The 14,884-nt window shown below is 34.7% G+C and overlaps 1 protein-coding gene across 2 annotated transcripts; it reads left to right on the forward strand.

The window, feature by feature from the left end:
- The first annotated feature begins 5,531 nt into the window (after positions 1 to 5,531).
- On the forward strand, positions 5,532 to 14,774 carry LOC131850901 (palmitoleoyl-protein carboxylesterase NOTUM). Of its 2 annotated transcripts, none has more exons than XM_059201285.1 (3): positions 5,532 to 5,832; positions 8,090 to 8,193; positions 13,528 to 14,774. In XM_059201285.1, exons 1-3 carry the CDS (start codon positions 5,767 to 5,769, stop codon positions 14,666 to 14,668), a joined length of 1,311 nt encoding a protein of 436 aa, XP_059057268.1. In that variant the 5' UTR covers positions 5,532 to 5,766; the 3' UTR covers positions 14,669 to 14,774. The 2 variants fall into 2 exon arrangements, with proteins under 2 accessions (XP_059057268.1, XP_059057270.1); XM_059201287.1 differs by lacking the exon at positions 5,532 to 5,832 and adding an exon at positions 5,841 to 5,975.
- Positions 14,775 to 14,884: the final 110 nt, after the last annotated feature.

A 14,884-nucleotide genomic window follows, 5' to 3' on the forward strand; every position in this document is an offset into this window, starting at 1 on the left:
ACAATCATCTTAGAACATAGTCAAATGGAGCAAAGAGTTATACTCTTGTTATACTCACTTTTAACATAATTTTGTTGCAGACTGTGAGTATATGGTAAATTAATTATATGAGACGCGCGCAGCGAATGAGAGCGGGCGCTCAAAGGTACATACGGTGTTATTGCTTCATGCATATAAAGTAATAACTGCTACATTATCTGCGTACTATTTCGTACGAATCCATTGCTGAATTCCGACACGATTCCGCAATTTTATTAAAATACTCTTTTGCACTTGTTATTTAAAATATTACTTACACGGTTATTAAAGGTGAGTAAGGGTAAGAAAAGGGTAAGTAAATAGACTCTCAACTATCAACCAACTTAAAGCTGACAATCTATGCATTGTGATCTGTTTGATTGGTCTTCCGTTGGCATCCTTCAACATTTTATTACCGCAATTATACATTTTGTATTGATAGCCTCTTGAAGTGTAGATACTGCTGTGAGGATGGAGGCAATTAGTGGGCAATGGTGGTGAGAGTGGTATAAAGACGATATAAATACATAGAGTACACTAAAATATATTTTATAGTGAGGAAATAATTATCTATTACTGAAAAAAGGAATCTATCCTTTTTCTCTCGGTTTTGCAGTACTGAATTACTGCCCCTGTTGTTGTTAATGGACGGTTTTTTTTTATGTTTTTAATGTGATTGATATTATTTTGTAGGTACATAAATAGTCATCAAAATAAATTTCATATTCTAATGACATTGGTGGAAATGACTTCCTCGACTTGGAGTATTCGCTAAATGCCTACTATAAATTAGTTATTCTACAAAAACTTACTGTAAAAAATGTATAGCAGACTCACCGAAACTAACCTTCGTCATTCCAGTCTGTCGTAAAAGTATTATTGAATATAATCCAATTAATTAAAATGTCACATCAGAAAGGGTCGATTTGTGCCGGCAGGCATGGTGGAAACGTACCATCAAATGAAACATCTCGCCGGACGGCGGCGCCTTTCATGTTCCTCCCCTCGCTTTGATCGCACCGCGCCGACAATCCGCCCGACTACTTATCGGTTCAGATTTATTGTGATTCAGAGGCTGTGGGTCGCGGGGAGTCGCGCGCTACTCCACTCGTCCATTCGTACATCTCTTTACGATGCTTATTCATGCGCAGACTGACATGGGCAAAAGTGATTCTTAGAATCTGCTAGTGGAGATTTTTCCAAGAAAGTTTACCATAGTATACTCGCGTTGTCAATTTCATATAACTTTTTTAATATTTTTACCTTTTTATAATAACAAATGAGCGATATAAAAAACTAATCTTTTCAACGTGCAATCATGCGGCTTCGTAGATCCGTTTTGTTCACGGTTGACCGGATTAAAAAATGTTTTTCTCGATTATAATCTAAATAAAACTTTTATTCCAAATTTCAAAAATATTGGTTCACCCGGTAAAGACTAACAAACAATAAAATAAATAAATAAGTAATATTTAATGTACCTGTCCCTACTTATGAAATTTGAAGCGAGATTAATACTTTACAAGTTACAAATAATTTTTCTTAAGAATAACTGTTAACTGAGGTAACTTCACTATGTTCAGATGTTACGTGTCAAATTACATTATCATGCATTTAGAGTATAAGTAGGTATTTCGAAAGGCAAATATGGAAATTTTAAATAAAACTTTAAGAACTTGTACTGATTAAGTATAATAACTCATCGATTGTACGTCACCGAGAATGACCATACATTTTTTGCGTCCATCAATAAGGAGTAGTGCGGACTCCGGTGGCAAATCGGAAACTTTTGTAAAAAGCGAACTATTTTTTCTTAAGTCGTCGATCCAAGGTGACTAGCGATTTATTAGCTGTTTTTATGTAATTGGAATGGCTAACAAGCTGTTGGTTCACCTACTGTTGGTACTACTGAGTGGTATTCACCTATATGCATAAATAGCACTACGAATTCTCATGGTAACCATTCTGTACTACTACGATATCACATTCCGTAATTTCATTGCATTGTCTTATTATGCCACTGGAACTCATTATACGAAGGACTCTGCTTGGTGGCTGAAATAGATGAGACTGAGGTACCCACACAAACGAATTTTTACGAAGTCTAGTTTGTCGCCTGCATACACGGCGATTCAAGGCGCTCAACAAACTGTGTAGTACCTACATGTTACATGTAATTTACTTCACTATTTTAACTTTGGCTCAATCATTGAAACAGCACAACAGATTTTTATAGGTCGTGTAAATTTATTATAATCAGCGGCTTAACGATTGAAAAAAAATGTTCATTGTTATGTAAAATGGGCTGTATAATAGTCTTTTATATTAAAAGCGCCTTTTAAAAAGGCCGTCCCACTAAGACTTTAATGGGATTGAATAATAAGCTATAAAGATTTTAAACGGTTTATTCTTTCCGCCTTGTTTGTGAGCAGTATAGTAGCTTATACTTATTTTAGATGCTTTGATTTACTATCCGGATGGCAAGATGCTGTATCGGGAGTCGATAAAATAAGTTTAATGAGGCTGACTCGTATATCAGAGTCGGCATTATAAAGGTGGGTACCAACTGTCAAAGGGCTTATTGTGGCGGCTTGCCTTTATGATGGCATTTTTACAGTCAGGTACTGGCTTTGAACGCCTGCCGTGCCGCCCGCCAATTATATTCTACTTATCTCGGTATCCAAGTTACAACCTGATCTATGGATAACTTATTAAAATGGTGCGCACACGTGTACAGCATTTTTATTAAGCTCATGCGCAATTATTATTGTAAGGGCCGTAAAAATCGGAGGTAAAAATACCTATATATTTTACTATTGAATAAAAATACATACATATTTTGATACCATAAAAAACCGACGTCAATATTACAAAAACTTATCATTACAAATCGATTTCTGGCACAATGAACGTAAAGCAGTAATCGCGAATTGTGATAACTTTTTCTTTTTTAAGTTAGTTAAATACAGCAAAAACATTGAGCATCTGCAATTTATTCCGAATAAGAGTTTGTGAATTGACATGTATTAATACAATAAGGATTCAATTACTTTAGAAATAATGAATTAAATTTCAGTGTGTCTGTAAATAACTAGGTATGTATTCATAATTATGTATTGTTTAAAGTTATCTGCTTTAATATCTATTTCTGTCACTAAAAACAGCTGTGTAAGTATATTGTGTATTGTTTTGAAGAATAATAATGTATATCTCTTATATAGAACTAGTAGGCATCGATAATGGGGGTCGAGGTGGAGATGTTATTAATATGAACTAATGTCCTCTTAGCTAACACTGTACCATGTCCGGTTGACCTCCACGCAGTTTCCCTGAAAAACATCGTGATAAATTCCTGGAGAATTTGTCATGATGGGCTAACTAACCTGATCTCATACTCATCTTATCATCCACCACTGGTTCCCGCTATAATATCATAAACCAAACCGGCGCGGCGCGGCGGCGGTGCACAATTCCATCAGCCGAAGAAGGGTATTGTGTTTATGGGGTTAAAGATACTGTTCTTTCATATCGGTGTTCAATTCCGTATGAATTTGTCGTCAGATGGGATTTCGTCTGCATCTTTTCAAATTTCACTAATCTTGTTCGGAGTAATTTTTTATTATCCAGCAGGTACAACAGAGTACCCGACATCACATACTGGAGAATATAATTATGATGTGTATTATGTTTGTGTTCTTTATTAAATATAATAATACATATTACATTTATAATATAGTTAGATTTAGTACATAAAAAATTTAAACACTACGTACCTACTTGATATTTTATTCTAAGGGAAGGAAGGAATTCATCAAACCGCAATATAGTCTGCTAAGCAAGTTACTTGGTGACAACGCTAAGACAAGTTATTTACATCGATACTCTATGCTCAATGCATTACATTCATTCCATGTTTCCTCAGATCGACCTCCCTTGCAATTTAAACGGGGATCGAAAATACGACGTCTTGAGCCGACTATGGTTCGAACCCCTAGCGGTCCCCTCAGACTAGACTCGTATCCCTCTCTAATTTCTTTCTCGAACGATTCTGAGGGCAAACGTAAAAAAATCGATTAGTAGGGGGTACAACCCTGTTAGGGCACGTAGGCTTAACAAAATTATTGTTATAATAAATTAACAATATTTAACATTTGTATAAAGACACTTCTTTATAGAAATGTTAAATATTACATATTATATATATTATTATGTATTATACATATAATTTAATTATATTCATTTATATCCACCTATCATATAAAAGCATAAAAATTTCCAGCTTATTTTCGTTTAAATATTTGGTTACTGTATAATATTGTTTATTGAATAGTAGTAGGATTCTTTTAGGTGTTTTATGAATAAATTATCCATACTCAATGTTTTCGGTAAATAATGACTCACTCTAATAAGTAATTTGTAAGCAACTAGCTGTTATCCGTGCCTTCGTCTGTTATAAAAGAGTATAATATCGTTTATTTTGTTTGTCTAAGTTTTAGTTGTCTAAAATGATTAGAACAGATAGTATAAAAAACATCCAGCAAAAAATATCTTTATAAAAAAATATAGGATTCTGTTTTTGGAATTTGTATGTTAGTTATGATATATAGTAAAATTAGAATTTTTAAATTACAAAGTATTGTAGATTTGGTTAGTTAATTTGCAAATGTATTTTAATTATGCGTAATTATTTAAATTTTTCTTAATTTTTATCTAAGTAGTTAAATAACATATGATTACGGAACAAAAGCTATATGTTAATTTTTGTACTACTACTACTAACTACCTATAGTTATCTGAAAAATAGCTGAAATAATATGTTGGAAGACTGATAATTTCCGAGAAACCAATCATTGTTTTTCTGTTTTACTCTGGTATCTAATAAAGGTACTATAAAATAAATAAATATAATCCAAGAGTCAAGATATAAAATATTGGAGGCAAATAAACGACGCGATTAATGCCTTCAACGAAATATTAACATGGTGTAGGCAGATTTATACCATTCTCGTGATGTTACCCCATTAGATTGAGACTACAAATTTAAAATGTAAACAACACCGCTGCGTCGGTAGCTGTGTATCTGCTTTTAGCAATGCTCGCCAAACAGAGTTGTAAAATTAAATAAGGTGCAAAATTATGTGTAAAGAAAAATTATGTTTGCATTATTGGTGTAGTTAATCTGAGGGAAATAAGGCAGTGAAGAAACGGCGCGCTGGCGGTGCCGGGGGCGGTTCTTTTATTCACTGCTGATGCTGATGACAGTCGTACGTGGAGGGTAGTACAGGACCGTCGCGGGGGAGGGGTGCCAGCCGGCGCGGCGCCCGCGCAGCTCGCGTGGCCCTCTCGCCTGAGTCACGCGCGCCTCGTAATGCTTGCATAATAATAATGACGGATGCCGATCGCGCGGCGGCTCCTTTGATCTGCGACGCGTTTGATCTCGCCGCCGGAGCCGGTCCCACCGCCCCTGCCGCACAAACGAGCCGCCCGTTCACCTTTATTCGGTTCGACGCCGCGCGGCGAGTCGTTAGGCCCTTCGCCCTCGCTCTAAATAGAGGCTTTATTTTGTAAACAGCGGGAGCGCTACTGTGCGCGAGAGTGGCGGCGAGGACCGCTGACGCCTGACGGCAGTGGCACGTTTGCGTTGGCCAGTATGGGGTGTGCTCTAATTTGCTCTCGGCGCTGGTGTTCGTCTGCTGTCCACTGCTCCAGCTGCGCTCATCGGGCTCACCTCGCCCACTGCTGGAAGTGATGAGGACACGGCGTCGCGGCGGACATCGCCGCACCTACTGGAATTGGATCATATGGACACTTTGTGTACGACTTGTTTTATTATTTTGTGAGATATGCCCGTTTCTTTTGTGTTCGTAATCAAAATAGTGGTGCTTAAGTTCCCGATAATATATAGTTTCTATTCATGATGAACTTCAACATAAACTTCAACTTCAAAATATATTTTGGTAAGATCTCTGGTGTACATTGAAGCACTAATAATAGTAGCACTATAATAGATATATCCATAATAAGTTTCTTATTTATTTCTTAATAAAATGTCTTACTTTTCTATAAGTTATATAGAAAGGAAGTGTCTAAGAACCTACTTGCATATTAGTGAATTGTCTAATTTTCAATTTAACATTTTTTAACGTTATAGATAAATCTGCTTTAGATTAACTAATTACAGTCCACTTAATTATTAAAAAACGTAGTACTTTACTTCGTATGTAATTTCAATTATAATAATATTGTTAAATGGGTTATTTTGATATTGCACATAACACGTAAATAACTTTAGTAAAATATATGATTAAAATTTTAAATCGCATAATAAAGCGGCACTTCGCTCTCACTGCCTATTCTTATTCATTTAAATATATTTAAATGAATATATGAAGTGTAAAATCATGGATTAAGATTGATGTCAGGTCAGTTAGCCCACCTTCGTAAATTCACCTCGAATTACTAACATTTTCAGTGGGATCGTGAATTCAGGTCTCTAATACTTACAATTGCGTGCATTTTTTATATCGACTGGCTGGGCAAAGGGGATGGGTGAAAGCTCCTATAAATGGGACCTATCCGTTGACCTCTATACTCCTGATAACTATTGTGGTAAATTCTTAGTGAAATAGCCAGTATGAGCTCGATTGGTCTTCCCAGGTGGAATCACTATACATAATAAAAGGGTGCTGCCCGCTGTACCTGTAAATTTTTATATCGCTATAAACATGAGAGATCTAAATATTAGGTATTTAAGTAGAGTAGGGAAGGTGATTGTTAATGAACCATGTTAGGTTGACCACCACGCGGTTCCCCTAGAAACTACTATAATAAGTTCCTGGTGATTTTACAAGATGGGCTGACTGACCTAACCTCATGTTCACCTTAGCACTGATGCACCCCAGCATACACCGTTAGTGCAGACATTCTATTAATATCTAAAAACATATTCTGTAGACCGCTACTACGTAATAATGTAACAATAGTTTGCAGTGAAATCGGTCATATATATAACATAGTTCAGCTGTTTATACATACAGAGAAACACAAACATTTATATAATTTATTTACTTGCTATTGATTATTTACAAATAGTAATTTCAATCGATTATAGTAGTTTTGTTTGATAAACTTGCATAACACTTTATAAAGTAAGTTTCTATGATATGAATTTTAAATTAATGTCGCTAACTAGATCTACTGGACTAGTAACAGAAAGTAGCTAGTCCAGTCTATTGATTGAAAGATGTTGCAAGAAAGATATGAATATTATTTGCATTTATGTGTTTGTTAGCGGTTTGTTGAAAATGGTATCTAGCATAAGTTCTTCATCATCATTCTTAAAAATGATATGAAGCTCAATTCGAATATTTTTTTTAATACACGATTTTATCGCCATTTCTAAATAGATTTGGATCTTATTGCAGTCGATAATATTTACTTATAATTTTACCCAAGACGAGTTAAGAGTTAATCTTTTAACTCGTCTTGGGTAAAATTATTTTTTGACCATGGTAATTTCTTATTGGATCAAAAATAACTTGTGTGTTCATAAATTGCAATATGTATTGAACTGTAGTTATAACTAAGTAATATTAATTATGTTGAACAAACTAAATATTGGTTGCAAGTTTAAAAAAAATGCGACATAAGAAGAAATAACTGTATAGATATTTTAGCTTCTGATGGATCGGTATTACCTGTAAAGAAAATAATAAAGTCCTGTGAAGGTCAAAACTATATGTTTTTTTCTTTTATATTTAAAGCATAAATTGGTAGGAATATTAGGGAATAAATTTTCAAGGAAAATATTATATACAGCCCATATAAAAAAAGAAAGCACTGAAAAATACAACATAAACCGATTGAAATAGGTATTTAAACAATTTTACTCTTTTAATAATTAATTTAGTAATAAAATAACTGATAACATCGTGTAGTTACTTTATTTATTGTTGTCATCCGATTATCATTAAAAAATGGAATTGTAAAATGTACACGGCACTGTTAGTAGTATGTAAAATCAAGTCCGAAGTTAAAAAAGCATATTCAGGGTCAGTTGCATGCATTGCAGATGGTGTTATGTGCAGCTGGCGAAAGCGTCGCTGCACCAGATAGACTGAAGCTGGCGTGGCTCTCTAATACCACACTCACGTGCAACGATGGCACACCCGCCGGGTAAGTTTGTTTTACGAGTATCTTATTGTTAATATTAAAATAGCACTATAATGTTATTTTAGACAATTGCCAATACTAAATAATATCACCGAGATAAATTGTGTAATAAGTTGTTTCTGGTACCCACCTCATTCTCACTTACATATTCAGCTGCCAAGGTTGCATTGTAAGCTGTTTCAGTATTAGGCTGAGATTAGGCAGTGAAATAAAGAATTAGAGGTTTGTCATCTTAGTCCTTAGAATAGGCAAAACATGAATGTTATCACTGGCGTTGAGTGTTAATGTTATCCGTTTTGCTGTTCATGTATACAGGTGTCGGTTGCCACTTGCCATTAGATGGGCCATTAGTTTGTATGTTGCATAAAAAAGCAACAAAATAATTTTAATAATACGGGTATAATTAAGGACGCTGTACCTATAAATTAACATAGGAGAATTAATTTAAGTTCAGTGTGTAAGAGTTTCTCATTATACGTTTATGAAATAAGACGTAAATGTACTCAGTACACGGCCTGCATGAAATGTATGTTGCTAACAGTTATGTATTTTGTGTAAACAAGTATGTATATAGCTGACAATTCCATTTAACAAAACCGGGAACTGACTGTTAAGCATTTGATTATACCTAACTCTGTTGTACGACATAATGTACGCTTTTTAAGGTTTTATAACATTTAAGTAGTATTCTAGTAACAGCATTCTAATTAAAAATACTGATATTATGGTAAACAAAAATGTACATCTGTTTTCATATTTGAACATTAGTCTTATAATATTATTGTAAAATTAAACGAACTTACCTTAAGTGAAATTCTATGGAAATTATACGAGATGCTTAGTCCGAGACACTCCATATATAATCACTTGTAGTTTCGACAATCTTCGCATTGTGTCTTCGTGTTATTTAGAGAAACAACAATGTTTCCATTTCAAAAATAACCAATCGCAGGAGCTGTCAACTTCCCAAATGTCATTCTTTTTAGAGCAACCTGTGAATTCTAATTGCATATAGGTACCTACAACTTCCAACTGAAGAAGGGCAGAACAATCAAATAATTGTTTAGGTAGGATGGGCGCTTAGTGTCTCGTACTAAGCAACTCGTATAATTTCCATAGAACTTCACTTAAGGTAAGTTCGTTTAATTTTACAATTATACGAGATGCTTAGTCCGAGACACTCAATATATAATCACTTGTAGATATATAGAGGTTGGTAGTTGTAGTACACCTATGCGTTATAAAATTATGACAATAAACAACTCAAGGCTCATTATATAGCCATACTTTCATTTTGAAAAATCGAAAATAATTTTTTTTTTAGAGTCAACATAATGAGTACCTAATCAATCTCAACCATAAAAAACTCAAAGTTTATTATACGAACATAATTTATGTTCACTATAGAAATCAATAAACGAAAAACAATTTCTATCGATTATTCTCTTAAAACAGTCGACATAAAGTGCATCCACCTAATCAGACTCCAGGTTACATAAAGCCTTATCAAAAATACAGTCGCTGTAATCTTGCAGCGGTCTGTTATAATAATTTAAATCTTAAAAATAGTAACGCGAGTTATAATCTAAGTGTAAAAGAACTGCAGACATGACATGTGGAATGAAGGGTAGATTTCCACACCACTAGCTGACATTCCTTGTCTCACCCATCTACTAAATGTTTCATTGCTAATATAGTAACGATGCTTTTCATAACGATCAAAAATTTTATTATCAATACTTAAATTCCTCAAATTTTAAGTCTTAACTATAATTTATAACATCTTAAGAATAAAGCCGGACAAATTTTCCTTTTAGTGTGAAAAAGTTGAGTAACAACTAGCTAGACCTTTTCTTTGTCTGCAATAAATTTGTTATAAAAAAGTTAACCCCTTATCAGGAAACTTTATGCCACTTATCCTAATTAATAATAAAATCTGAATATATTGTGCAAAAGCACATTCATTCATTTTGTTAGCACTGGCACTTGTTAATGGCTTTATTGGTTTTCCTAAATCTAATTCCTTGTTGAAAAAACTGGTCATAAATATACTTAAAAATAACTGAAGGATTAAAATCTCTATATTAATATTCCTATATTTCTATATATCTTTATGTAGGACACAAACAAAAGATTCTTAACTACATAACTTATAATCTATAAGGCTTGATACTTAAAATACATTGCAATAATGTACAATGTATGTCAACAGTTTATTACTTAATAGTGTTATCTGATAAAGAGTATATCAGAAACTTAATAAACTGCATCTGGTATCAACCTCTTTCTAAAAACCTTCTCTGACAAGATGCAAGCTCCCATGTGAAAGTCTGGTGTGTTAGTGTTAGTGCACATGGACTTCTGTGCCGGTAAGTACATATAATCAGAACATGTTGTGCTGTCTCTAATTTGAAAAGATCAATAAAAGGTCTTCCTAATAAATCAACAATTTGTTGAAAAAACCTTATCACACAACTCGCATTTAGAATCTATGATCTGAATTCTCGATTCCTGATTTGCTTCTACATTGTCCTTCACCTGGATATATGAAGCAAATAACCAAATACATATGTTTCACACTACTGCAAAATTTGTCTAAGAAATGAGTTATGATTAAGATTTTGTATTCCTCCATCTTATTGATATAAGATATTACTATTTGAATTATTAATATGCAGTGATCTAATATAAATTTAAATCTTATAGAGAATATAAAACCATAAGAGTGGCTAAGAAGTTCAAATAGTTAATATGGTTATTCTTCTCATCAAACCTCTAGCGGTCTGACCATTGCAACTGGCTCCCCAGAACTAGAATAATCAGAGTATATAGATACTATGAACTTAACTGACACATAGGACTCTCAGAATGTTCATATCAAAAATACCACCATAACAAATTACTTACACTCACTACTAATGATAATCATATTATTATTATTTTTTATACAAAACTGAATACTTGTGCTGTCCCAACACCTTCATGTAAACATAATCATAGAGTATTCATGGGCAGCTAACTATAAACATACCAATGACCTGAGCAAAATCTTCAATAAAAGTTTTACTCAATTTTAAAATATTCTAACAAATGCCATGTTTGATTTCCTCTTATTATTTGATAGTGATAGACAATTGGTGTATTAACAACATAAATATTCAACAATTTGGTACTTCTTTCTTTCTTTATTAATTCCAAACATAAAACATTCCAGTAATAACCTTGTTGCTTTACAAATTTGTAAGCAGCCATCATAAGCATTACCAATACTAATGATGTCTAATAAATGTCAAATTTATATCTCTTACTACAAAGAAGAGCAATAATTGTTGTTAATATCTTATTAAAAATAAAGGGAACAGCAAACAGACTGAAAAGGCATACAATTATATTCATATAATTTACCTGCCAAAGGGGATTAAAAAAATAAACCAAAAGAACACAATATTTTTAGTTATATATATGTCCCCATAAAATCTATTTTAAAATGTTCTGAAAAATAAATTTATTCAACATTGTAAGGTAACAATGTAAGGTAATCTATAATATTCCCATTTGGTCTCAGTATTGAAAATATTTTTCATATGTACTGTACTTATTCAGGTTAAATTTCTGAGACAACTTTCAATTTTAAAAATCCTTTATTATGGATTATGTAATATATATTATGTGACATGAGCTAGTTAAGTCTTCTTGATGTGAGAACTCAGAATTTCTTGGTATTAGTGTTCAATATGAGTCTTGATAAAAAGAATTTAGAACCCACTAATCCATGACAACACCACTCTATTTTGAGTTATTTTCTCCCAACAAGGAAGAAAAATCCTAAGTCGATCAGCAAAAACATTTACTTTTATGGTTGACATCTATGTTGAGCCATAGGGTTTGTCTGTAACGATGCAGCTGAGATCTCACCGAGGTCCTCTACTGATATCGGCCTCCCCCCACACCTTCTTTTTGTCTGTCTATGTAGACCTTGATGAGGAGAGCCTTGGTAGTTTCCAGATACCTCTCTATGAGCACTTTGCTACATATTATTCATCTAAATATTAAGATGGGTGTATTTCAAGATTAAAGTAGCAGATTTCTTAATGGCATACATTGACTTTACATTCTCAGTAAAGCTTTTGCAGAGCAAGAAACTATCCTGAACTCTCAAGAGACTTATTACATTTTTTACTCATAACTCAATTTGGAGCAATGGGTCTTCTCAGAGTGATTGTGTATTCTCAATGTAATGTAATCACTTAATAGTCTTATTACATCACTAAGCAGGGTGATATTGTTTATTTTATACAGTTAGTTAGGAGACTTTATATCTTTACATTTAAATTCAGAGCAGCTAAATGCTCTGTTAATATTGCATTGCTTACCATTTGTAGGTATTAAATATCTTCTAATAATCTCTTCTTATATGTCTTTCTTTGAAACACAATATAAAATATCATATAATAATTTTATGATTTGTCACATTCTCACTGTATAAACTGTTTCCAAGGGCTGAAAGTATACTTTCATGCAATTGTGGTATATTATTTACTTCTACAAATGAATTGATTCCTCAACTAGGAATATGATATTTATGTATGTAATACTACCAGTATCATATATAGAGATCACAAAAAATAAGACCACCGGTCAAATTTTGTGTAAATATAAGACAAAAGAGAACTTCTCTTTGAATATGTAGTCGTCAGTCAACCGGGGTGCGTTGATACCTGTACCACAGGTCAAGAGGGAAACATATAGCATCATTTGTAGATGAAAAACAAATGAAAAAATTCCTTAACTAGGAATATTATAATATTTATGTAATACTACCAGCATCACATAATGAGGGCACAAAAATACATACTATTTAATTAGTCCACTATATTGATATCACGATCGTCATTCTCAATATCCACCGGCGGTTCCAGTGACGTCGTAGGCGAGTACTTGATCTCTGACGCCTCCTGTATGGGTTTCGTTCGAATTTTCGTATTTTTCAATATAATCTATCGTTCTCATTATTATCTTTACGTCTATTTGACATTTTAATGATTTAAAGTAACAAAAAACTTTAAAATTATAATTTTTTTTACGCGACGGAACACTTGACACAGCGGGAAAAAAGCGAATGACATTTGGGAAGTTGCCAGCTCCTGCGATTGGTTATTTTTTAAATGGAAACATTGTTGTTTTTCTAAATAATGCGAAGATTGTCGAAACTACAAGTGATTATATATGGAGTGTCTCGGACTAGGCATCTCGTATAATCTAAATATCTATTCTAATCCATAATAAAATATTGCTCTGACAAAAAAATAATTTCTGTTTCGTATTATTTATTTACAGATATTATATTCGTAGAGGTTTAAACACACAACATTGGGTGGTGTACTTGGAAGGCGGCGGATATTGTTGGGATGCGTCGTCATGCGGTGCACGCTGGCGTCGTCGGCCCGGCCTTATGTCCTCTTCGAGATGGTCGCGTTTCCGTCGAGCACCTGCTCTACTCTCCGCTGATCCTGCTGCAAATCCACTCTGGCACGACTCTAACCATGTTCTTCTTCCTTATTGCACCAGTGATATGTGGGCTGGTACACGGACTGCGAGACGTTTCAATACGAGTTTTGCTTTCACGGGACGGCTAATAGTTCGTTCTGTTTTAATGGAACTTCTTCGCGACGGTCTCAGTGGAAGACTACTACTGGTAGGCTCGAGTGCCGGCGGTGCCGGTGTAATGCTTCATGCCGATGCTGCAAGACGAATGCTTCGCTCTCATGGTGTACGAGTAGCAGCTGTTGCCGATTCCGGATGGTTTCTTGATCGACCAGCTAGAGCGCGAAGGAGTTCTGCAAACACTGTAGCCAAGCTTGGTCACTCACTTTGGCATGGTACGCCACCCTCCGCTTGCGTAAGGAAATATCCAGATGAGCCATGGTTATGTTATTTCGGTTACAGATTGTATCCGCATATTCGTACGCCATTATTTGTATTTCAATATTTGTTTGACTCGGCGCAGCTAGCAGCGGAGGGAGTGCGCTCACCCCGGACCAGGGAACAGTGGGATGCAGTACATCAAACCGGAGCAGCATTACGTTCGAGCCTCAAGCATGTTCGGGCGACATTCGCGCCTGCTTGTCTAGCCCATGGAGCTCTAGCACGCCCGGAGTGGTTGGCAATAAACGTGTCAGGAGTGTCGTTGCCACGCGCTATTGGATGCTGGGAGCAAAGACTCGGGAGTGGAAGGAGGCACGCGCGCGCTGACTGCGCGCCGAGGCGTCTCATTGAGCGATGCTCGTGGCCGCAGTGCAACGGTTCTTGTCCTCGCCTACGGGATCCACGGACAGGCGAAGAGGTGGCACTGGCTTCTTTACTACAAAGCTTCGGGCTAGATGTCAGCGGCGCGGCGGCAGCCATGGGTCTTGATGCCCGAGCACTTTCTCGAATGAGTAGGGCAGAACTTTTGCCATTATTGGCACCACATACGTGACATAAAGTATTAGAAATTGTTTGTGCCTTAGGGCACGGTGAATCTACCTCGTTTTTTGTTGCGCAAGTACAATATTAATGTTTAGATATTATTTATTATTTATAGAATTACTGTATCTTATTTACAATAAGTAAAACTTTTACAAGTTGTTATGTTTTTCTTTAGTAATTTTTTTAAATACTGTTTTCATATGTTATCTACTATTTGTCCTATTAA

Source organism: Achroia grisella, unplaced genomic scaffold (genome assembly GCF_030625045.1).
Source record: "Achroia grisella isolate CSIRO2021 unplaced genomic scaffold, CSIRO_AGI_Agris_v1 utg780, whole genome shotgun sequence".
Lineage (NCBI taxonomy): Eukaryota > Metazoa > Arthropoda > Insecta > Lepidoptera > Pyralidae > Achroia > Achroia grisella.

Coding starts and splice junctions, on each gene's coding strand:
- LOC131850901 (XM_059201285.1), top strand. CDS start 5,767: ATGAGGACACGGCGTCGCGGCGGACATCGCCGCACCTACTGGAATTGG. Junction 5,833..8,089: donor GGATCATATGGACACTTTGT/GTACGACTTGTT, acceptor CATGCATTGCAG/ATGGTGTTATGTGCAGCTGG. Junction 8,194..13,527: donor AACGATGGCACACCCGCCGG/GTAAGTTTGTTT, acceptor ATTTATTTACAG/ATATTATATTCGTAGAGGTT.